Source organism: Cyphellophora europaea (genome assembly GCF_000365145.1).
Source record: "Cyphellophora europaea CBS 101466 unplaced genomic scaffold supercont1.3, whole genome shotgun sequence".
In the NCBI taxonomy this organism is placed as follows: Eukaryota; Fungi; Ascomycota; class Eurotiomycetes; order Chaetothyriales; family Cyphellophoraceae; genus Cyphellophora; species Cyphellophora europaea.
The window spans coordinates 2,657,221-2,680,299 of NW_008481809.1; the positions used below are offsets into that span (position 1 = coordinate 2,657,221).

General features: G+C 53.6%; 10 protein-coding genes across 10 annotated transcripts; 3 read left to right on the forward strand and 7 right to left on the reverse strand.

Moving 5' to 3' along the window:
- Positions 1-113: 113 nt before the first annotated feature.
- On the reverse strand, positions 114-2,274 carry HMPREF1541_03919 (uncharacterized protein; the record flags this gene model as incomplete). The annotated part of the gene is made up of 3 exons (XM_008718267.1): positions 114-1,418; positions 1,504-2,152; positions 2,252-2,274. 3 exons carry the CDS (start codon positions 2,272-2,274, stop codon positions 114-116), a joined length of 1,977 nt encoding a protein of 658 aa, XP_008716489.1.
- Positions 2,275-4,582: 2,308 nt separating this feature from the next.
- HMPREF1541_03920 (uncharacterized protein) lies at positions 4,583-5,866 on the reverse strand (the record flags this gene model as incomplete). Its single annotated transcript, XM_008718268.1, has 4 exons — positions 4,583-4,617; positions 4,666-5,373; positions 5,417-5,693; positions 5,789-5,866. 4 exons carry the CDS (start codon positions 5,864-5,866, stop codon positions 4,583-4,585), a joined length of 1,098 nt encoding a protein of 365 aa, XP_008716490.1.
- A 643-nt stretch (positions 5,867-6,509) lies between these two features.
- HMPREF1541_03921 (UV damage endonuclease UvdE) lies at positions 6,510-8,657 on the reverse strand (the record flags this gene model as incomplete). The annotated part of the gene is made up of 1 exon (XM_008718269.1): positions 6,510-8,657. One exon carries the CDS (start codon positions 8,655-8,657, stop codon positions 6,510-6,512), a length of 2,148 nt encoding a protein of 715 aa, XP_008716491.1.
- Positions 8,658-9,216: 559 nt separating this feature from the next.
- Positions 9,217-10,614, forward strand: HMPREF1541_03922 (uncharacterized protein; the record flags this gene model as incomplete). The annotated part of the gene is made up of 1 exon (XM_008718270.1): positions 9,217-10,614. One exon carries the CDS (start codon positions 9,217-9,219, stop codon positions 10,612-10,614), a length of 1,398 nt encoding a protein of 465 aa, XP_008716492.1.
- Positions 10,615-10,826: 212 nt separating this feature from the next.
- HMPREF1541_03923 (uncharacterized protein) lies at positions 10,827-12,593 on the reverse strand (the record flags this gene model as incomplete). The annotated part of the gene is made up of 1 exon (XM_008718271.1): positions 10,827-12,593. One exon carries the CDS (start codon positions 12,591-12,593, stop codon positions 10,827-10,829), a length of 1,767 nt encoding a protein of 588 aa, XP_008716493.1.
- A 484-nt stretch (positions 12,594-13,077) lies between these two features.
- HMPREF1541_03924 (uncharacterized protein) lies at positions 13,078-14,302 on the reverse strand (the record flags this gene model as incomplete). Its single annotated transcript, XM_008718272.1, has 2 exons — positions 13,078-13,376; positions 13,423-14,302. The coding sequence occupies 2 exons, from the start codon at positions 14,300-14,302 to the stop codon at positions 13,078-13,080; spliced, it is 1,179 nt and encodes a 392-aa protein (XP_008716494.1).
- A 463-nt stretch (positions 14,303-14,765) lies between these two features.
- HMPREF1541_03925 (uncharacterized protein) lies at positions 14,766-15,071 on the forward strand (the record flags this gene model as incomplete). The annotated part of the gene is made up of 1 exon (XM_008718273.1): positions 14,766-15,071. One exon carries the CDS (start codon positions 14,766-14,768, stop codon positions 15,069-15,071), a length of 306 nt encoding a protein of 101 aa, XP_008716495.1.
- An 821-nt stretch (positions 15,072-15,892) lies between these two features.
- On the reverse strand, positions 15,893-17,083 carry HMPREF1541_03926 (protein disulfide-isomerase domain; the record flags this gene model as incomplete). The annotated part of the gene is made up of 2 exons (XM_008718274.1): positions 15,893-16,476; positions 16,573-17,083. The coding sequence occupies 2 exons, from the start codon at positions 17,081-17,083 to the stop codon at positions 15,893-15,895; spliced, it is 1,095 nt and encodes a 364-aa protein (XP_008716496.1).
- A 709-nt stretch (positions 17,084-17,792) lies between these two features.
- Positions 17,793-21,309, reverse strand: HMPREF1541_03927 (uncharacterized protein; the record flags this gene model as incomplete). The annotated part of the gene is made up of 4 exons (XM_008718275.1): positions 17,793-17,839; positions 17,887-20,937; positions 20,988-21,181; positions 21,236-21,309. 4 exons carry the CDS (start codon positions 21,307-21,309, stop codon positions 17,793-17,795), a joined length of 3,366 nt encoding a protein of 1,121 aa, XP_008716497.1.
- Positions 21,310-22,309: 1,000 nt separating this feature from the next.
- Positions 22,310-23,018, forward strand: HMPREF1541_03928 (uncharacterized protein; the record flags this gene model as incomplete). The annotated part of the gene is made up of 3 exons (XM_008718276.1): positions 22,310-22,746; positions 22,801-22,900; positions 22,968-23,018. The coding sequence occupies 3 exons, from the start codon at positions 22,310-22,312 to the stop codon at positions 23,016-23,018; spliced, it is 588 nt and encodes a 195-aa protein (XP_008716498.1).
- Positions 23,019-23,079: the final 61 nt, after the last annotated feature.

Sequence of the window (23,079 nt, forward strand, 5' to 3'; positions counted from 1 at the left end):
CTGTCTATGGCGGCAGTACAAAGAATACTTCCAGCCTGGGGAGGCCAGCGCCAAGACTTTTACTGCCTGGAATGGATCGTCGAGCATCGAGACTGGATCTCACCGTACATTCGTTATATATCTGTGCTTAAAAACTCTGTCATGTCGGTATTCTCATAGTCGTTGATCAAATAGTCCCACATCCCCCAGTCCATCTCACTGTCGAGACCTGCTCCGTTGCTGGTGGCATGGTCGTGAACCGCTTGCAATGGATCAGCGTTTGCAGCAAGGTACTCGTTCGCTCGAGCGTCTGCCATCGACTCTGAAAAAGACTGACCTAACGGGCCGGAGTGAAAGTCCCACGGTGGCTGTTGGCTAGGCTGTGCGGGCACGCTCTGCGACGGCGCCCACCCTCCTAGATTAGGATTGCCCGATTCTTCCCTTTGCTGACGTATCCTCAGGATGCGCGGAGGTACCTGAAGAGCAGATTGTGGATCTCGCTCTTGGAGTGCTTGCTCTCTCGCCAACCAGGCTCTCAGCGCCAAAGTACAGACTGCAGTATGCAGCGGGATCTTTACGTCGATAAACATGGCGTGATGCTCGAAGATACTGTCGACCTTGTCCCAAGCTTCGGCGGCGTCGTCCCTGGTCGGATGCTTGCGCAATTCTTCCAGCAAGTAGACGAGTGCCTGCCATTGAATGTATTCATTCGAATGCCATGCGAAGCGTTGTAAGGATGGTGTGGTGCAGAGTAAGAGATCCAGGTCGATTATCTTCACTGCCCAGCCCCATAGTCGCCGTCTTTGCTCCTCGGGTATCGGGGTGTGGCCCTTCCATTGCTTTGGGTGGTGTGCCATGAGCCTCATATACGCCGCAGCCCCCCTGATGTGGATCATGGCGAGAAGTTCTTGTGGTACCGACGGATCGCAGTAGCGGACGAATCTATCTTGCACACGATTCTCGAGCTCGTCGATCAAGTCGTCATTGTGTCGTGGATCTTCTTGGGGGGCGTTGGGAGCATAGTTTAAGCCTGGGGCCGGCGTCGAGCCCTTCGTCATACGTTCCTTCCAAAAGTTTCCGTTCTCGCAACGTAGCGCTACGTTGATCATCTCGGTTGCACGATCCTCGCCCCGCCGACTCATCACCTCTTCAAGCTCCTCTTCTGTCTGGCCAGGCCAGATGTCAATATCGTCGACATTGCGAGGAGGCTTAGTCTCAAAATGGTAGAACTCGCCGAGCTGGGTCGAGCCAGTTTTCTCGGCAGAGCGAAATTCTAGCCAGAGTATCTGCCACCACAATCGACGTCGCATCTCGGTCTCGAATACTGGTAATCCCAACGAAACCCCGTCGCGATGAAGTCCTAGTCCTTGGGCGATTCGACTGGCCACACCTGTCAGAGACCATAAAGTGCGGCCGTCTATATTAGTGCGCGCTGATAGCTACACAGAAGTCAGCTTTGGTTGCAGCTCACGAGGCCGAGAAGATAGCCATGGCCTGAACACGATGCAGAAAGTCACCACTAACCAGATAAATCACAAAAGCAGTAAGCACCCGCAAGTCAGAAGTCCTGAGGAACTTGGCTCTAGCCAGCGCACCCCTACAGGCGTAGCGATATCTCTTTTGCAGAACCGATTTTGAGTCTGAAAGTAGATTTTGGCACTCATCCGGACTTAGGCTTCCGACCGCTGTGAAGTACATGGCAAAGAGCAAGGCCTCACTTGCCCGGTCGATACTCCTTACGTCTTCACAAGCTCTCTGAATAAGCTTCTCGGTTACTGGGCGATGGACTAGCTTGCTCAGTGGATTGACGTTGTCGAGATAGACGCGCCAGAGCTTCCAAATGTCACTGGCTGGTGGGTGCAGGGTGACAATGCTAGTACGTCCGGTGGAATATAGCTCGAGTATAAGGTCATAGCTGTCGTCGATTGGATCATTGTTACTGTCGGTCTCGGAATGCTCTTCGTAGTTGGTCTCATGGGCTTCCAGGAGCTCGCCTCCAACCGAGTTCCACAGGTCATTGTCGACGAAACGTGCGTTCCGCTCGTTCGTGAGTATCAGCTTTCCCTGTGTGGAACTAGGACTGCTGGCAGCCGCAGACGGGCTGCGTCCGACACTTTCATCGGCGCTGTGAGTCCGCAACAACCGGTTCGCACGATGGAGCCGTTCGAGGAGCCTTGCTCGTTAGTCACCTGGAGGGATCACGAGCGCGTTGTCGTCACATACAGTTCTTCGCGCCTTCTACGTCTTGGTGCCGCAGGAACTCGTTCTATACATTCGAGGTCCGAGTCGACGCATCTTCGGCATGGATAGGCTTTCTCGCACCTAACCTTTCTCTGGAAACATCGCTCGCAAGAAAACCTTGCGCCTGACTGGGTCTGATCCATACTTGTTAAATAAAGGACGCGCTGAAGATCAGCAGTCACTTTGATGGGCTAGGAGTATTCGGTTGACAATGATTAATGGTTGAAACAAGGTTGGCAAGGAACAAATGTGCTCAAGATGTTGCCGTGGCTCCTCTCTCACGGTGCAAACAAACTCGAAATCTGGTTCTAGACATCGCATAGTCATCAGTGCCGACGGCACATATGACGAGGACCCCATGAAGGATGACGACCGCGAAGGAGGTCGGTGTTGCAAGTAGCTTTGCGTTCATGGGTGGACTATTTGACGGACCTTCTGGCTCGGCGCCGAGATCCCTACATGTGGGGCCCGAAACTAAACTAAACCTCGATCCCCCTTGCCAGTAGAATCTGGACGTGTTCTAAGCATCACCTCCTCGGATGTGAGGTCGAGGTCACAAAACCTTTACTACCGAACTGAGACCAGGCTCCCAACTACCATCGTCAATAAAAGCAGCATTTCTCGCAGCCCACCTAGTCAGTAAGGCCAGGCGAAGCCAGATGCCATTCAACCAATCATTGGGGCTCACTCCCTGGCCAAGCCGCCTCGTGAAGTCCTTCCATTGTCAGGTCATTTGTCCAGCGCAGGTAGTCGTGAAGAACGTGTCCGCAAGCTGATAGTCAGCAGTGCTCACATCTGTCTAGCCTTGTCCACCAAGGGCATCATCATAGCCTCTCGGGCTTATCGGCTATGCTCGAAGCTTGAGCGAATGCAGTTATCACTCATGCGGGTGATATATCGCGAAAGCTTGAACGATAGAAGCCCTAATCGCCTTTGGTTCGTGCTGACTCTGGAAGAAGCAGTGTGATATCCATGCTGTCACTGCTCATGACACCCTTCCGTTGTTGGTCGCGAGGCGACCACGGAAGACGCTACCTAAGATCTCAGGCAGTAAAAGTCTTGGCGTGTCTGCTGTTCGCTGGAGGGTGGTTTACTTCACTTATTGTGGGCGTACAGCATCTACCCCAAGTCAAAAAGCCCGCCTCAGCCGTTCTCAGACTGCCAACGTGGAGCGCGGAGAGGTTGACCGGGTGATGAATGAAGGGTATTTGACCGTAAATTCGAAGGACAAGCTTTACCCTCACCTGAACTCCGCCAGCCCCGCCATCTTAACCTGTCAACTGTCCTGGTAGCGTATTGGGCAGCCACTGCCATAGCTGTACGCCTCTTATGGGAAAGTTAGTCTTTCTACAGAACCCTTTGCGTCCACTACGGATCCAGCTGCTGCCAATGTCAAACTGCGTCATCTTACCACTGTTCCTACAATCCGTAGTATCAAAGACAGCAATGACCTACACAGCGTTAGCAGAGAGCGCTTGCGGCATTGATAAGCTCGGAGAAAAGGAGTGGGGGCACGTACATCATACCTGCTAGTGTCCGCACGCGCGCAGGTATCGGTAAGAAACCAAAAATCGTTCATCGCGGCCGCTTTGGAATTAGATCCCAGGCTGTAGCACCCGGAAGCACCCCCGATCTGCTGTCCGAGCTGGTCAGGCCTTATGTTCACAGGTTTTGTCGGGTTAGCTGCGAGAGTGAGAGGTAAAACATTCTCAGAGGTGCCAGTTTTGGTGCAAGAGTTGCTGGAAAAGGCAAATTTGCAGCCCCATTTTGGCTCGGCAGGGTTCATGTTGGGTCCAGATGCACGTCTGGCCAGGTCGAGGGCGTTGTGGACAAAAGTTTTGTTAGTGTACGCGTAATGGTCTGGTGTAGGGACCGCAGAGACGAGGGCCACCAAGGCTGGTATCAAAGCTGTGGCAGACACTCGCATTTCGAGGACACGATGTGATTGTTTCAAGTTGATTGGGAGAGAAACGCACCGACAAACCTCGGTGGACAGCGGGCCTATACCGCAGGTAAACAATTTCTCGGGCTCTTGCCCAATGGTCGTGACATGTTCTTTGTCCCTGATCCATTGTCGGACATCTGCGCATTTAGAATTCCTTGAAGACTCCAGCGGTAAGAAAGAACTTCCTTTGTGCTTCACCACGTACCACATCGACTGGACGTCAGGGTCACAGCAAAGCAGTTCCATTCCCAAGTGGGGGTAAAGAGTTCAGGGGATCAGAGGAGGGCGGTCATGTCATTTGAACTACCTGTACCATCGTCATTTAAAAGGCTCCACTCATTCACTGCCTGATACTCGAAACCCATCCCATTGACCCATCCACAAAGGGCGACGTTGAGCTCGTATGTAGCTGGATGTTTAGGCACCGAATGCCTTTTCGTAGTCGGTCAAAGCTAGCCAACGTTAGCACACCGAGATCGGAATGGGACAAAGCAACTTACTGAAGCGATAAGCAACCTTGTTCTTGGAAACGCGCTCAACAGCCTCTGCGCAACCCTTCTCACCAACAGGCAGGGTCTCAACCATAGGGAATAGCTTGTTGTCGGCGGAGAACTTGAGCATATCCAGCATCTCCGGTCGTGAGCCAATGTGGGACGCGCCAATAGAAGAACCGTTCGCCATGAAACCCTGAGCCTTGAACGGAGGAAGAGGCTCATCGGGCAGGCCGACCTGGTGGAAGGGAGCATTGACGTTGCAAATCGATAGGTACTTGGCGATGTCGAAAGTGTGGGTCATATCGGCGGTGTTGAGCACAAAGTCGAACTTGAACGCAAGCGGCTTCTCCCAGCCTTCCTCGTTGCTGAGCACGAACTCCTTGGCGCCTAACTTGATGGCATCGTCCTTCTTACGTGGGGAGTGCGAGATGACAGTCACTTCGGCACCGAGACCCGCGGCCCAAAGAACGGCGAAATGGCCGAGACCACCCATTCCCACGACCGCTACTTTTTTGCCCTTGGTAACACCCGCTCTTTTCAGAGGTGACCAGACAGTCAATCCCGCGCACATCATGGGTGCTGCCAGCTCCGATGGGATCGCGTCTGGTATAGGGAAGACGAAATACTCATGAGCACGAATATGTGAGGCGTAGCCGCCTTGAGTAATTGTCTCGTCCGGATCGACCTCCTTGGGGTAGGGGGCACCGAAGGTGTCTGGGGCGGTCAGCTACATCGCAGAAGAAAGTGGTTAACGTACCAACTTGGTGCGGGCAATAGTTCTCGTTATCGCTCTTGCACTGAGGGCACTTCAGGCAGGCCCAGATCTGAGCGCCAACGCCAACGCGGTCGCCCTCCTTGACGGTCTTGACCTTGGACCCGACCTTGATAGCCTTGCCAACAATCTCATGTCCTACGCAGATAGGCAGAGGGGCACCACCCCAGCCGCCGTTGATGGTGTGTACATCACTACCGCAGACGCCGCAGCACTCAATCTTGATATCGACATCGTTGTCGCCAAAGACTTTGGGTTTGAACTGCCGATGTCAGTCTATCACTGGGAAGAGTCCGGGTGCCTGGAATCACCTCTTGCTTCTTGACTGTGCAGTGTTAGCATCTAGATGAATGTGACGGAGGTTTTTCTCTTACAATCAGTCCACTTGTCGTGGTCGTTGATCATGAAACCTTCGAACTTGTCTGGATAACCCATGTTGCTGGTATTGGTGAGGTGTGCTGGAGGAGTCTGATAGTGTGTGTTGAGGAATGAGCAGAGCGGAAATAGCACAGAATGTAGATGTCACGAGCAGGAGCGAAATGGGGCGACGGGCAATTGTCATTTTTATTTCAGCCAGAATTTGCGTATGGCCGTGGGGCATTGGGTGGCATTCAGGAACGCGCTTTTGCGATTTGTGACGTGTGCCTGGCTGGCGAGCTTAACTTTTGGAGATGTCATTGCTCGCCGACACGGAATCCACTCCGGGCCATTACCCCCACCGTGCTCCTCAACCCCTCTCTACACACCGTGCGCCCGGCGCCTCAGCCGAGATCTCAGTTCCAGGTACCTGCTGGAGGCCCGAGGATCTTTGCAGTAGATATGGTCAGCCATGTTGCCTTTTGCTGAATCACAATTCTTCTATCTTCTTGTTGATACATGGCACGTGATGGCTTAGCACTCTAGCCATCCCTTGCCTTTCATCGGTACAGACTCCACAACATCAACGGTGACGTAAAGACAAATTGTCTGAATATCCAAGCGTCATACCTAGCCATCGTTTGCCATATGATGTTACGGTGACGGAAGGACAGATGTTGTCCCCAGGCGGGATACGAGGGACGGATACCTGCTGTTGTGATTACTCGTCCGCATCTGCATAATTCACGGCGCGCTTCGTGGCTCTACCACTTTGTCGACGACTGACTCGACCCGGCCTGGAAGCTTGTATCGGCGCCGCATGTTCGTCATCCGTGAGATCTGGCATGTCCAAGTCATCGCCGTTTTCAGCCTCGTCATCCTCACTTGTACTAGGCGTGGGGGCAGGTTTCGCCTTCTTAGCTGACTTTGGCGCCCTCACAGGCTTCGAGGCTTTTGGCTTATCATATACCGATTTCGAGGCTGCCAGATCCTTGACGGGAGTCGCGCCGTTGACAAGCTCCGAGGCGCTGACGGAGGCTGATGCATCTCTGTCTTGCTCAGCACTGGCCTCTCTCGCAGCCTGCCATTGAGCTTTCTCCGCTCTTTTTTCCGCCGCTTTCTGAGCCGTAGACTTGATCTTGGCCGGGTCTCTCGGTTTGATCTCGCGTTTCTTCGGCCGAAGCCACTCTTCCATGCCTGGGGGCCAGTAGACTCGCCCCTCGGGCCCGCCCATAGCGACCTCTTCATCGGGAATTAAAGGTGGGGGTTGTGGTTCGGGTTCCTCTTCGACTTGTTCCCCCACCTTCTTTTTGGGCGTCTTCTTTTTGGGCGTCTTCTTTTTGGGCGGCTTCCATGGCTTATTCTCATCACCACGGACATGTGGCAGTATGTCACTGAATGTCTTAAAGCCCGGCAGCTTGAATGTACGCATGAGCTCAAATACTGCCTGCTCTTTATCCTTGGCTTCGATCATCAGGTCCATGTCGGGTGCACATGGTGGCAGGGTCGCAACACGGGGGTTATGCTTCCGGCGCTGTCGAGCGGTGATAGCCGACGGGGTAGGCTCCGAGTAATGCATCTTTTGTGTAATGCCTTTGCGAGTCCATGTAGCCCGGATGCGATCGTAGAGATTCATGATATCTAGCGTACCCTCACGAATCTTGTCAGCGTCGAAGACCAAGTTGTGGTGGTGGAAGTCAAGCACCAATGGAATGTTGAGCTCTTCACAAATGGGCAGCAGGTCGTGAACGCTATAGCATACATCGTCGTTTTCGAGCACCAGTCGCTTTTTGATCGGGTCGGACAACTTGGCATAGTTCTCTCTGAAACGCTCAAGCGTGGCGACCTTGTCACCGAAAATTCCACCCATATGCAGAATCATAACGGCGTCCCTATCCTGCTGAGGAGGCATTTTGAGCAGGTCGAGGAGTTCACAGTGGAATTCCAGGTCACGTATGGAGGCGGTGATAACCTCCTTACGTGGAGAGCCCAGCTGCGTGAATTGCCCGGGATGGGTGGTTAGTCTGTGTCCCAGCTCGGCTGCGACACGACCAGCATCTGCTAGTACCTCGGAGGCGAAGGGCGCCAACTTATAACCGTAGACATCATGCGAGGCAAAGGGAAACATCTCAGATGAGAGTCTTAGGAACTTGATGCCGAATCGTTCATTCCACCGAAGCATTTTGACGATGTCGCGGGCGTTGGCTAGACCCAGTCCTTCGACGTATGCCTGACCTCTTGCAATGTCTGCTGGCTGTTCCTTATCCGGCCGATTCTTGGTCGGGTGTTCTGATTGGGATGAATCCTTCAGGGGGTGTCGATGTTCGAGAATTGACGCTATGCGACACGTCCGCGATGAAAAGACCGGAGGATTTGCAGTTCGCAGATATGTGTTCAGGCAGGCGTAGCCCAGCCTTCCCTTCCATGGCAAGGGTAGGTACGAGCTGTTGACAGGAGGTGGTCGTGCCAAGGCCTCTTTCAGCTCCTCAGCGTCTGCCTCTTCGTCACCTTCGGCTTCAGGGTCTGGGAGACCCTGACCCTGGCTCTCACCAGTGACAATTGCTGGGACAGCATTTTCAACCTCTTCTTGTTTGAGCAGCGGGGCGGAGGATTTGACTGCCTTCTTGGCACCCTTTGAGGTCTTCTTGGGCTTAGGCGCCACCTCGCCATCGGGCGACGCGCGAAGAGCGCTCTGTCCGTCCTTTATAAAAGCATTGGTGTCGGGATTGGGATCGACCGCAGCAGGAGCAGGTTGCAATGCTTTCCTTGTACTTGATCGGCGACGCGGTAGAGCGGGAGGCGGCGCAACGGACGTCGGTATTTCAGAGTCTCCATTGGTGAGTTCTGATGCCCTCTTCCGTTTTGGCATGATCAGTGGCGACGAACCCGTGGACCTGTATCTGAAGAATTGCTTGGAAGGCCCGGCAGAGGGTGTCGAAAAATACCGCGACGTGGCTATCAGGGACAACTGCCTCCCGTACATTCAAGAACCGCACGTGCTAAACGCGCAAGTAAACATAAGATAGTAAAAGAAACCTACCTTGCAGCTGCTTTGGACCTACCAGATCTTTCATCCATAACGACGCCGCTGACAGATTGGTTGACGTCACGATCGAACGGTCTTGGCGCGTCAGGAGGCAGAAAGCGCGTTCAAGCAAGGGACACGCTCCGTTGACGCTTGAAAAGCATTTGTGGCTCGTCCCTTTACTTGCCTCACTCGTGGCGCTGACGGCATTGCCTTTGCTGTTGGGGGGCCGATCCAGCAGGCAAAGAGCGGCAGCTTGCCTCTCGCGGGGTGAGCCTATAACCGATTGGTTGGCGAGACACCGTCCACCCTGCAGTAAGCCCCTCACCAAGTACTCAACCCGCAGACCAGAAAGTCTAGAATATCTGCAGTGGCAACAGACCAGAGCCTGGTCGTAGAAAAGATGTCCCCAGGATTCTCAGTTCTTGAAACCTCTGGCGGTCCCTCTCATTCCCACAAGAGCTCAGGATATCAACCAATGATCGGCAAATTCAAGCGAAAGCTTTCTCGTACCAAGTCGGTGCCGGACGCCGAGCCATCATCGTCGACCGCACCGAGCCGGCATCTGACCTTGACGCCGTCGGATGAGCAGCTCATAACAAAGCTGTCTTTTGCTCCTAACACGGATCTTGTCGACCGATCTCCTCGTCAGAAATGTACTTCCGTAAACACAGGATGGTCTGAGAGGACGATTTTCAACAATGTAGAAGCAGGCTTCTTGGCTCTGCCAACCGAATGCTTGCTCAAGATCCAAGAATACCTGTCGCCTAGCAGCGAGGTCAGCCTGCGACAGAGTTGTTGTCGCTTCTATCACCTGTACAAGACCCAATCGTTTTACCTAGTCGGTGCAGAACTCTTTGAGTTTCTGTGCATGATTGAGCGCGATCAGGATCCAACTCAACTGGAGCGGCTTGTCTGCGGTAATTGCAAAGAGCTTCATCCCCGTCAAGCTTTCCCATCCTCAGAAGTTCGCCAGCAGCCTCTGCAACGAGACTGCCGCCAGGTCTGGCTCTGTGCTCATAAGCATTTGAGCTACAACCAATCCTTGAAACATGTCAAAGCCGATCCAGCATCGCCGTTTCGTGCCGAGAGCCTGTTGCCCTGTTCACGATGCAGAGACACCATCCGGCACAGATCGATAGCTGACCGGCCGGAGAAGGGAACGTCGCAGATGGAGCTTGAGAATCCATTGTCACAGTCTCTGCTGATCTCCAAAATTGGCTTAATGCAAGCTCCATCGCCCCTGTACAACACCCGTGGCACCAGTGGTTCGTCTGGTATGTATAAGGAGATATTCCAAGTCAAAAAAGTTTCGGACGCTCTTCAAGCTGTCGACTTCCGTCTGTGTCCGCATATCAAGCTGGGCGACCCATACATCCTCAGCAAGTTCTGCCGATCGTGCATCAACACCCAGAAGCTACCTCCTGGAGTCAAAGGTCCACCGTGCATCTCCGAGCCAGACAAGAAAGACTTCGCCAAGGACAAGATCATTGGAAGATGCAAGGGAACCTGCTTCACCAGGGGCTGCAAAACGCAGTTCATGTTTCAATCCCGAGAGAGCCTGTCTCCGGACGCGTCTGGCCGCCGTCAGATCTGGCTGATCATTGTTGTCTACCGCTGGCTCGGACCCTTGCTTACAGAGGGCAGAGACAAAGTCTGGTCAGACCATGCCACTGAATATAGCGAGCGTGTTGCGATGCAACGCAGCTGGACCACGTGGGACAAAGAGACTAGGGGTCAAGCGTGCATGCCCAATTGGAGTATTTGCGCTTTGCATCCCGACGACTCGAATCTTCGGTGATGGATCAAAATAAGTCAGCCAACAAGAACAGCCATCACTTGTATACTGAATATTATTCATTAAGGTTTCACATTTTATCACCTTGGTTCCAGTCCGCTATAACTATGTGGTATATCAAGCCGTCGTAATCATTACCCGTGTCCAATAATCATTCATGTCTCATCATGTCAAACGCCATATAAACAAACAGCCCCATTATCCTCATTACAATCCTACCGTGCGGCCACGATCACTCCATTCTGGCAAACCGTGCCCGCGGCCGTCGATCCCATGCTCACCAACCCGCCTTGGTCGCACATGAAGAACGCCATGTCCCCATTGCAGAATATCTGGCCGTTGGGCGAACAGGGCCCTGCATTCTCTCGGATGATCTGTCCATTGACGCAGGTCGTGCCGGCGGCGACGCTGCCCATGAAGGTGTAGGTGGTGCCGCCGTCTGCGGCTGGCACACATTGGGAGAAGGACGTGGGAGAGTTGCAGGCGAAAGTGCCCGGTTGGCAGGGCAAGGGTAGGGAGGAAGCCGTGGCGGTTGGGGTGGAGGAGGAAGCAGTACTTGATTGGGTGGAAGGTGAAGGGGTAACGATTGTGGTGAAGGTGGAGGAGGCAACAATTGTGGAGGAGGTGGAGGTGATGAGAGTGGAGGTGGAAGATACGACGATTGTGGTGGAGGAGGAGGAGGAGGACGACGACGACGACGAGGTGGAAGAGTCGACGGTTGAGGAGGCGAGAGGGGAGGTGGTGAGAGTGGAGGTGGAAGTCGCGGTGAGAGAGGTGGTCGTGAGATCACTAACAGAGCTAGAGGCAGAAAGGATATCGGTCGAAGTTGAGGATGTGGATGAGGGAATCGGTGTGAATGTCTCAGTGGTCGAGTCCAGCGAGGTGAACGTGTAGGTCGCGCTAGATGATTCGGAAGAAGCAGAAGGGGTATAGGGCAAGGTGCCACTCATCGTGCCACCTGTAGTAGTCGTAGCATTAGGCATGGGGAAAGGGGGCGTAAATGTGGATGACGAGGTGGTGTTGTTGAGTTCAGTGGTCGAAGTGGTGAACTCTGAAGTCGTCGACAGTGAAGTGGGTGAGGCTAGTTCGGAAGTTGTCGTATCGATGGTGGTCGATGTGGATGACGAGGTGGTGTCAATGGGTTCAGTTGTCGAAGTAGCCAAATCTGAAGTTGTCGACAGTGAAGTGGATGAGGCTAGTTCAGAAGTGGTGGTATCCATGGTGGTCGTTGTGGATGGGGACAAGGATGACGCTGGAGTCGTGCTGGCTCCCTCGAATGATATACCCGAACCTGGATCAACCACGACAGCATCTTGGCCGTACACGACGTTAGGACCAGGGTCAGGAAAGACAACTTCACGACCCTCGACAGTCATGCAGCCATTGCCGATGTTGCAAGTGAACATGTCGGGAAGCTCGTCCATGGATGACTGTCGCTTTGACATGTACGAGCCGGGTCCACGACGGTGTCGTTGCGAAGGAGCAGCTCCGGCGATCTGTACGCGGGCACAATTTTGATACATCCGGCGGTCGCCGAGAAGATTGAACCATGACCACGAGAGTAGCACGGTGTTAGAAGAGGGGGCGAAGCTTGGGATAGTGAAGTTGTAGTTAGGTGTCAGTGGGCAACCTCCGATGATCGACTGGATGACTTTGAAGGTCTGACCATTGTCGTAAGAGAGGGATATCTGGCACGAGCCGCCACTGTATGTGGACCCGCCGACGAGGCTGATATTGTACACGCTCCCAGAATCGTACACTGCTTTGATCTCATCAGCTTGAGGATTCGTATCGCTGTATTGATATCTTTTGCAGGCAAAATTTGAGCCATCGTTCCTGAGGGGCGAAGATAGGTCATAGTCTTTCAGATTTTCCAAGACAGCAGGGTCACGCGGGCTTCGAAGGGGATAGGGCCATGACATCTGAACATAAGCACACGACTGAGTCGCCATTAGAAGAACCGTGAGCAGCACTGAAAGCATTGTGTACACGGGGAATATAGAGTCGTGAAAGCACGAATGGAGTAGCTCCGTGATAACGAAAGTAAGTCTGGTCTGTATCAGAGCTGTGGTCTGGCATCTCACGGTCTATTGCGATTGCTACCTCCCTTTTGTAGATGTTGAGGCGTGTGGCAGGTATCGTGACATTTAGAAGCCCAGCAGAGGCATTGCTTCACAATGTTGCTGGACAGACACATTCTATACCACGAGGTGGCGGCGACAGTAGACGAACACAGCCGCAAGTGGCTGGGTGAGGCGAGTACCCGCACATTCCAGCAGGAGAAGCATTCCTGGTAGCTCAGTAGGCCTCCAGGGGAACCAGCCTTGTCTTGGCGGGCCTTATCTTGGCCGTTGCATTCGTAGAATCTCAGGCATGCGCAATGCTGGCTCCCAACTTGATGGTATTGACAGCTCATTTGAGGCTGGTGCATCGTCGCGCTCGACGAAAGCTGACTGAAATATGCATTCACCGACCAGCAGCCCTCCTACTCTTGCCCGGACGCTTCTTGGCACCGCCACCTTTGCCTTTCATTTTCGCACTGCTGAAGCCACGCATGTCCGCACTGCTCTCCGCATCACCGCTTTTCGAGAATCGCTTCTTGCCTCCAAAACCGAACTTTGAGTCTTTCTTCTGACGCTTGGCATTAGAACCGCTGCCATCTCGATCTCGGCCTGTCCGTGACTGTTTTGGTGCCGCCTCAACATCAACGTCGAACATGTCGCCATCTCCTTCGCGAGTGGCTTCTGAAGGGTTGCCTTTTCGTTCTGCAGAAAGTTAGCAAGATTCTAGAATGGTGACGAGTGTCCGTACTTCTTTTCAGGTCCTTGATTTTATCCAGCGTCTCCCGCTTCAATTTCGCTCTTTCTTGCTCTTTCGCAACCTGTACCTGTTTGCCAAACTTCTTCGCGTCACGTTGCCTCCTCGCTTCTTCACGACCCTTGCGCTGAGCTGCATCGTCGTATTGCTTTTTGTGAATCCTTTCCATGTGCCCTTCACTCTTGACCATTTCAGCGAAGTAATCGCTAGGCCGTGTGAATGGAACATCCTCTTTCTTGAGGAGTGACCGCGCCTCGAGAGCCGCTGCTCGAGCGACCTTGTAAAACTCCTGCTCGCGAAGAAGATCATCATTGGGGTCAGTCACAGAGGCCGACACAGCTGGCATTGATGATATTAGAGAATTATGGATGTGGAATGGCGCCTTTTCTTTGCGAGGATGCTTCCTTAGTAAGGCGATCCGTGATTGCGAAGCGAGTAATGCAGGGCCGTTATTTATGGTCAAGCGTTGGTGTGGGACGGTATCTTCTTTGTCTTCGTCAGACAGATCTGATAGTGCAACGTCTTCGTCTTCGTCGTCTTCGTCGTCGTCGTCTTCGTCGTCGTCCTCATCCTCATCTTCCTCATTGGCAGAGTCTGAAAGATGCTCGGCGGCATCCTCCGCATCAAGGTGCACGCCGTCAACATCACCCTCTTCTCCCGAGCTGTTGTCTCTGATTGCCGCCTTGTCAGCATTCAGAGCCGGTACGGAGTCGATAGCGGCGTCTTGTTCTTCTTGCATTTGCTGCAACTTCCGTTCGACCTTCTCCTTCTTTGCTTTTTCGCCTGCTTTCAGCGCCTTTTTGCGCTTCTCCGCCTCATAGTCGCGTCCCTTGTGAGCGTCGAGCGCCGCAAGGAGCTTGCTTTTCTTGACCATGCCGACCTTTCGAAGGAGGGAGAGTTGATCTGAGCTTCTTAGGAATTTTGGAGGAGCAAGAGTAATTCTACAAGTCGCCGAACAAGGCAGTGGTGGTTCTGCTTTTACACGGCAACTTTTTCTGCCCTGCCAAACTCAGGCGAGCTTATCGATAAGCTCCTCCTTACTATTTCTGGTTAGCGCCAAATCCAACGGCTTTGTTGCGACCTCGACGACCCCGACTCCGACGCCGCACGTATTGACAGATTGGCTCGAGATCTAATCGATCCTTCTGCGAACATCAGCTTTGATCCAGCTGCCCCTTGACGGCACTGAAGTCTCCGCAACTCCATCCCGAACCACACATTACGCGTGCTCTAGCTTCCTTAGCGACGTCCCTTCTCAGAACTCTGGACCCTCGCCGCGACACGACTAGCGTTGGTCCGGTCCAGGCCTATAAACTGACTCGATTGTACATTCCATGATGTCTGCAACTTCGCCGCCTCCTCAGGAGCAACTACAAGCCAACACCTCGGCTCAACTCGACCCCACGACACAGTCCACGTCCACCGCGCAAGAGGCATCCCACCGCCTCGCCGAAGCGATTGATGATTTCTTGGGCGACCTGGACAAGAAATTCAGTAACATAAGCAATGAGATACTGACGCGACTGGACGATATGGCCGAGCGTTGCGACCGACTGGAGCAGGAGATCCTCTTGAGGGATAGTGGTGCTGTGAAGGGCCTGGGCATTGGTGAGAGTGCGAAGGACGGCGATACTACAGGCTAGACGCGAGACTTGAAGCGCGATTGAGATATTTGGAGACCATGGTAACGAAGTCGGGGGCGCCGCACTACCACTAAATGAAGCCTGCCGTGGGAGCATAACCAGCGATACACCTCACGACTTCCTCACGTTGGAAAATCGGAAATATCGCAGGACGTCCAAAGGCCCAAGCGCTGCTCGCCACAGACGCCTCGCACACCACCAAGTACGCGACTGTTCCGCCATCCCGAAGCCGCAGGCATGGGCACAACAACCCCCGTAGCTTGCTTAACTACAGCCAGTGCCACCAAGCAGCCACACGGCGCCAGCACCTTGGTTTTATACCTCGGGCAACCCCTTTATCGGGCTGCAGCCGGGTGTCAAGTCACAGATGTGGACGTCTCCGAGCGCCAGAGCAAGCGTCATGCGACTCGGTCTACAGCCAAGTCCCGCTTCTGGTGTAGTGATGATCTCGGAGGACTCATTGACTCGTATAGCGGAGGAGGCGGCACAGTCAGCTTGGCCGAAGACTCGGAGAAGTGGGAACAGCGACTGAAGGTGTAAGATACGAGTATGCGATGACTTCACTAACCAATAATTGTCCAGAGGCCTTCAGTGTCGGACATCGTCGCACACTGAATCTCGTCGTGGGCAAAGCTGAGAGCTACCAAAGAGATATCCACTGTCATGGTGATTTCGTACAAGTATTTCCTTATGTTACTTTTTCTCCTCATGGTCCACGTTCGCTCCTCAGCGAGACTACTTGCGCGCGTCTACACGAGAACAGGTCTCGTCAGCTGTGGCGAAGCATCCCTTTCCCCATGACGCAAAACGCTTGAGCCATTCTATAGCTCGCTCTTCGCCTCATCGTCCTCCTTGACCAGAAACTTTGCAAGGACGTTGCTCCTCCTCTGCAGATCATCAATCTTCTCCGGGGCCAGTCCACCCTTCTTCAAGATCCCGGCCAATCTCGTCTGCTCCTTCATGGCGTACTCCGGGTTCCCAGTAACTTTGGCCAGCGCCTTGAGATAGTAATCCTTCATCGCGCCCGTCACGCCCTCGGCGGTCTTCTGGATCTCCGCGCCAGCCTTCTCCCACTCCGCCTTCCCAATATACTTGGCGATAATGTCGTCGAAGGCCTCGATGGTGCCTGCGGCGACGCTCAGGCCTCCACCAGTCATGCGGTATGTGCCAGCCTTGGTGTTTACGAACTCGACGAGTTGGTCTTCGGAGCGTCCGCCACTGTAGGTCTCTGGCTCCTTGGAGCCCTTGGGGAAGAACTTGATGGTGGGGTATCCCGAAATCTCCTGCTCTTGGGCAGTTGCTTTCGCATTCTCGGCTTCAGCATCGACTTTGGCGATAAGAACCGATGGCTCTGCGGCGAAGTCGGCGGCAACCTTCTCCCAGACAGGAGCGAGGGATTTGCAGTCTGTCAGATTGAAAACATTAGCCATTGCTTGGACTCGGGTTTGAGCTCGGGTACGGCATGGACGAAGAATGGGTTAGAAGACAAAGTGTAACATACGACCACACCACGGCGCAGTGAACGCCACCAGGACGTCCTTCTCACCGCCGATTTCAGTCTTGAAGGCCTTGTCGTCTAGCATAACAACCGAGCTGGGAGCCTTTTTAGCCGCCTTAGGCTTGATGCCTGTTTTCTCGGTGATAAAGCTGGTCAGGCTTTCCAGATCACGTCCACCTTTGTAGTCCTCGGGCGTCGAGCCCGGCTTGCCATCGAACCATTTCAAAGTGGGAAAGCCAGTGACGCCAAACTTCTTGCCCAAATCTTTGTGATTGTCGGCGTCGACATTGGCGACCGTGACCTTATCAGACTGGGATGCGAAGGCGGTGGCCAGCTCTTCGTAGACAGGAGCGAGGTTCTTGCAGTGACCGCACCAGGGTGCATAGAACTCAACAAGGGCAGGCTTGTTGCTGTTGAAGACGACCTTGTCGAAGGATTTGGGGTCAAGGACTGTGACAGATTCGGCGAGGGCGAGGGGGAGGAGGGGGAGGAGATACGAGAGTAGGCGGACCATGATGGTCCCGGGGGACGGGGGGCGTTGTTCGAGGGTGGTTGATCTGAAGTCCTGTGTCTCGCGCTTGGCGTAGTGTCTTGATGATTGTTGGGTACGGGCAGAATGTTAGGACTGGGCGGGAGCAAAGGACATTCGGGAATTTAAAGAGTATCCGGGTATACCGTTGGAGAATTGATTTCCAAGCACCTGCGATCAGACATCCGCCGCAACGGGAAGTTTGCCAGCCTGTTCACTCACTGCCTCAGCCTTGCGCTACGTCACTCGTTTGTTTACTTGCTCAGGGGTTCGCCGCTTTAGATCCAGAACAAGTGACAATGGGGTCTTGGAGAGATGTCTATCACCAAAATAGAATACAGCATGAGCTGACAACTTCGGGTCATCTGCCAGGTGCCCGTCAAGACTATGGCCGATGTGTTGAGCATTTTGAATAGGTGAGATCTTGTAAGTCATCGTAATATTGAGGCACTGGACTACTTCAGTGGACTTCCGGCCCTCTCTGTCCTATACACTGATATCCTGCCAGTGGTCGAAGAAGTCTTAAAAATTCAGAAGGGACAGTGACAAGCTGTGGCTGCTTATGCGACCCAGGACGTGACTCGGGTATCTCCACGCGCATGTCGCCAGAGGTACTCATCCAGAAATGATTTCCCCAAAACGCCAGCAAAGTCGTGCCGTCGTGAACGTGCATTTATGTACAACTTCGAAGATATTAATTAACATACAGTTGGTGATAAGCGCTGTGGGCATCAACGAGCACTGCCAGTTGTTAGTCCAGGGTTCTAGTGGAAGATGTGCTGACTTACTCTGTAGAACTTGTTGCTGCGCGGCTCGGTTCTCACAAGCACACTGAATACAACTTCCATCTTTTAAATCCAGCAATACGCTCCATGCCATTTGTTCTCTTTCCAAGTCGGGCAGAGTCGGCTGTCGAAAGTCGCCCAGGTGGAACTTGCGGCTAACGTTTCGCAAATTGGGATCATTCGCTGGTGGCGAGAAGATGAGATATCCTTGATCATCGATTCGTATAAACCGGCGCTTCCAGAGAAGTGTCTCCGGAAATTGCACGTTGACATCGCCAATGTCAACAACATGGAGCAAGCTTTCTGCTACAGAGCCATTCCGTTCGTTGCGCTCCTCTTCGATAGTGTCGGGATGCTCCTGAGGATGGAAATCAACCACGGAGGAAGATGACAGGTTCTTTGTGCCTCGTCTGCCTGTTAGGTTCGACACTCGCTTCATGAGGCGCTGGGCCCGACTTCCCTTGGCTTTATCCTCGGACAGAGATGAATTATCACTCACTGACCGCGGGATCTTCGCCTTACTGGTGAACGAAAGCTTGCTTGACGAATCAGCCGTATTCAATCTTGCTTGATTCGCCGATCGATATGAAGAGAAGGAAAAGCGCGCTCCCTTTTGCGGGCTTCGAGGTGGATCTTGCATCTTGGAATCTCTGCTGAATGAGGGTCGTTGGTCGCCAGGCCTCTCATGCTCGACAATGAGTGGACTCCGGTGCAGGTTCAAATCTCCAGGGGCTGTTGAAGGTGGCACCAGGTCGTGGTCTCGAACGATCCGAGCAGTAACAGAAACGGCCTCGCCTTTGGGAGCAGGAGCGAACAGACCGGGCTTCTCATTCTCACCACCTCGGGAAAACATAGCAGTTCTCACTGTTGGGGCCATCGACTGGCTCTCGGGTAGCTTTTTAGGCGGAGACTGGTCAGTCGATGCATTTGGTGCTTGTTTCATAAACGACGAACGCTTCATAAAAGTATCAAGAGCTGACCGCTTTGAGGGTATGTCACGTACTGATTGACGAGGTGGACTCGTGGAGTCACGAGTGGACAAAACCTCCAGAGCTTTGATCCTCTTGGATATGCCTGAGCCTAAGGTAGACTTCTTGGAAAGTGGTTGAGGGACAGGCTCTGTGGGTAAAGGGGGCCAATGTGGGAGAGCGGAAGTGCTGCGTCCACTAGATGATCTGGGCTTCTCCAGTTGTCCAGAAGAGCTTGATCGAGGCTGCACGGTCGGCTCCCCACTGTGGCTACCATCTTTGTAGTCTCTGAGAGCCGGGGCGGACATGATAGGGGTCACTGGCGTGCGACCGACTAGGACCGGCTTAGCCTCATGGACTGTTGCGTTAGCCAATTCATCCATGAACGATTCGCCATCAGATTGCTCCGAAAGCTCAGCACCTGCCGAGATATGAAGTGGCTGTGGTACTGCGAGGCCTCTCTTCTCCCGCAAAGCTGTGCTGCTCGGGGCGGAGGTCACAGCGGCGCTATCGTCGCCAGATGCTTTTGGATCGGCTTGACGTGACTCAACGGGAGCGGTTCTGTGACCCTGTGACGTCTCAATCGAGGAGCCAACAGCTGCTCTTGCTTCCTTCTCGTCTCCACCCTCGAATGCTTTAACGGACGCCTTAGTCTCCTTTTCTTCGCTTTCGTTCTTGGGCGGAGCCCGTGGCGCGATTTCCGCTCTGATAGGCTCTTCCTTCGCCAACGCTTTTGGTGGCTTGTCCTCCAGCTCCGCCTTGGCCCTTGGGGTTATAGAGGAGCTTGTGTCTGATGACAAGGACGCTTGCCGGTGGAGTGGTTCATCACGACTGGTGAAAGATGATTCTTCTGCCCTCGAGTGGTCTTCCGATGCGTTTGTAGCAGTTGTTGGAGAAGCAGTACTGGACACTAGTTTTGGATCAGCTAGATTACCATTCTCTCCAGACTCCATCTCAGCCTCTTGCACCATAGATGCTCGCTGGGCCGCGAGCATGTTACGCTTCCGGAGCTGCAAGGCTTTCATGAGGCGTATCTTCTCAGGGGTTGCCCCCGATGGGATCTCGGAGGTCAGTGATGGCGTTTTGGGCATGACTGATCGAGATTCTTGACGGAAAAAGCCTGACATGTGTGTTGGTGATGGTACCGGAGGAAGCATGGGATGATTCGGGGGAAATCGGCCTGGGACACTCTTCGATGACTGCTGCGAGCTCGGCCTGAAGGAGAGCGGGGGGCCTCTTGCTCTGTCTGAGGATACTTTGACGGTAGTGGGAAGATTGGCGACTGGACGTGGCCTTGCGCCGGTGTCCGACAGATTCGATGTTCGAGGTCGACCAGGCGGATCCACGTGAGGGCGTGGACCTAATTTCTTCTTCTTGGGCTTTACCGTGTATGCGGCAACATCACTGCTCCATCGACTAATGCTGGTGTTATCCGCTTGCGATAGATGAGGTGATTGTCTCAGTTGATCGATTGTCAGCTGTTTTTGAGGCTCTTCGGAATTGTCGACATTCTCTTCTCCCCTCTCCCCTGCGTGTTCTCGAGTCCCCTCCCTGTCAGCCTCAGGCGGAGGAGGCAGATCTTTGTCCAGGCCCGGGCTGATCGGGATTGGAGGCAGAATGGGGGCTGTGTCAAACGATGTGGGATCGTCAGCACCCGATAATTTGTGCGAAGTTGTTGATCGCGGCCGAGAAGCTGGGTCGTCGTGATCGGTGATATCAATCTCTGGGGAAATGCGCATGGCTAGGAGCGCCTTCGCCCGCAACGCGCTTGCCGGCAACTCGTCAGCCTCCTCTTCACGCTTCTCTTCTGGCTGGACAGGCGCGGATTCCTTCTCTTCTGATTTTGACAGCGGTGAAGTCTTCTCAGGTGGGACTGCGGCGGGCTCCTCGGCATCTTCGGAGATGTCTTTTAGCCTGCGCCGTCGCAACGACGAGCTTGAAGAGGTTATCGAGCCTGCAGAAGGGGCAAGCATGGTCTGAACGCCGATAGCAGGCTCTGACAGCTCACTGGGGGTGATGAAGGAGAATACGAAGTCGTGAGGTGTAAATGCATCGACGACGGTTTGAAACTGCACAGTTAGGCGTACTTGTGACCACGTTAATGACTGCGGCCCGTTTGCGAGTGAATAAACCGACCTTGTAGAATGCGCGATGTGCCTTCAGGAACATATTTGAGAATCACTTTTCTCCTCCGGTGCTGCACCATCCCGTACAAGGGAGACTTTTCTTGATACGACTCAACCGCATTACGAGCTTCAGGGACACCGCCCGTGCCCGTTTTGAAGACCTCGACAGTGTCCCGGCTGCCGTCCTCGTACTTGAGCAAGAACCTGAGTGCAAAATTAGTCCCGAGTGCGTCGCGAAGGAAACATGGGCGGACATACCATCCAGTGGGATCGGCTATCGAAGCCTGGTGGGCTTCGACAACCGCCGGGGTGTCTAAGCCCGCCAAACTCATCGCATGCTACAGATTACCGTGGTGAGATCTGGGAGCGAAGAAAGAGACCGAGGGACATTGTGCAAATGTTTGAGATAGGAAGGGAGGGAGGAGAAGTGGTCCTCACTACGGAGTACTGGCCCTAGGCCCTGAGACGAACCGCGAAGCCTACTGCAGAGCGCGCTCAGAATGGCCAAGTCGTTAAAGCCGGCTGCTTGGCCTGTCATTGGTGAGCGACGATAGCCTTTGGAGATCAATGCACCAAGCCGATTCAGCTTTACGGTGAGTACGTTTCAGGGGGCACTCCACGGGATTTGACCCGAGACGGCCTAGTTACGGCTGGTTGCCCCCTGTATAATTTCCTGATTAGATTCAGGTACTAGCCAGAAACCTCGTCTGCAAGTCATAAGAGAGATCACGTCAATAAAGCCAGCTCGGCGAACCTCTGCCGCCGCTCAGCAGCTTCATCTTGGTCTTTTGAAACATAGAAACTTGAGCACCCATGGATCAGTCTGAACATGTGGATGACGGGCGGGCTGATGCATATCGCGTAAGCGAGTCGACAGCGCTGCAGATACCCGCAAGGTGGGGGAACTTTGAATATAGACTCACGTTATCAATCTGAGGCTTTAGCCTGCCTCGTCGACAGCGGTGCGCTGACCCTGTGCACTGGGGACTTTCTTTGAAACAAATACATTACACTGACTCAGGAAGGATGACTACAAAGATATTCAATGAGCTTGCGAGGTGCCATGTTTGCATTGCTTACGGAGTATCCGTACATCGGAATATTTCAGTGCGCTACTGCAAGCCGCCCCTGGAAGGTGCAGGGGACTTTTATCAGGGTATGGAGGCCGAGCCGAATGGCGCCAAGAGGTGAACCCCGCGAGCTCACGCTTTCTTTCGTGTTGGGCACCATGCCATGAGGCTCGGGACTACCCATGGTGTCGTTGAGAAGGCCACGAGGTGTCAACATTCTAGTAACTTCGAATCTTCCGAAGGTGACCTACTGGAGTTCATCATGGCCTCAGACGTCCCTTCTTTACCGCCTATCGCAGATGTTCCAAACCTTGATGCAGTCGCGCGGGCCCAGATCTTAGACCTTCTTTTCGAGCCCAGCACGCAGCTTCATACTCTTTCCGTCACGCCGATTGCGGAGACCACATTCTCGTCTTACGCTGACCTGATAGCCCTGGTGGGCGAGCAGTTCAATACGCTACTCAACTCAGACCTTGAGTCTGATCAGAAATGGCTTGATGTCATTCTTGGCGCCCATCCACGACTTGGGGAGAAGAAGGTCGACAGCGCGCTCAGCCGCCAGGAACAAGCTGCTATGAAAGCTGCTGAGTCTGCTGCCGGCCGCGATAGTCAGGCCCAAGCCGAAGCTGAGGGCGTCGCGGAAAAGCTAGCAGATTTGAATCGAGCCTATGAAGCAACTTTCCCTGGCTTGCGTTACGTGTACGGCCTGTTCCCATGCACTATGCAGACATGTGGCTAATACCTATTCGACAGAACATTCGTGAACGGACGACCAAGACCTGTAATCATGGAAGATATGGAAAGGCGCATCAAGTCGGCGGATCTGCGGCAGGAGAAGATTGATGCTATTCAAGTAAGTCACAACTACCCTGTCGTGTAACTCAGGTCGACGGGCTAGATGTGCTGACTTTCTGCAACAGGCAATGTGTGATATAGCGAAGGATCGAGCCAGGAAACTTGGCGCTTCTTGACCGTTTCTAAACCGAATATGGCTTAGGAGGAGCGAGTCGTCAAGGCGGCTCAGTAACGCCT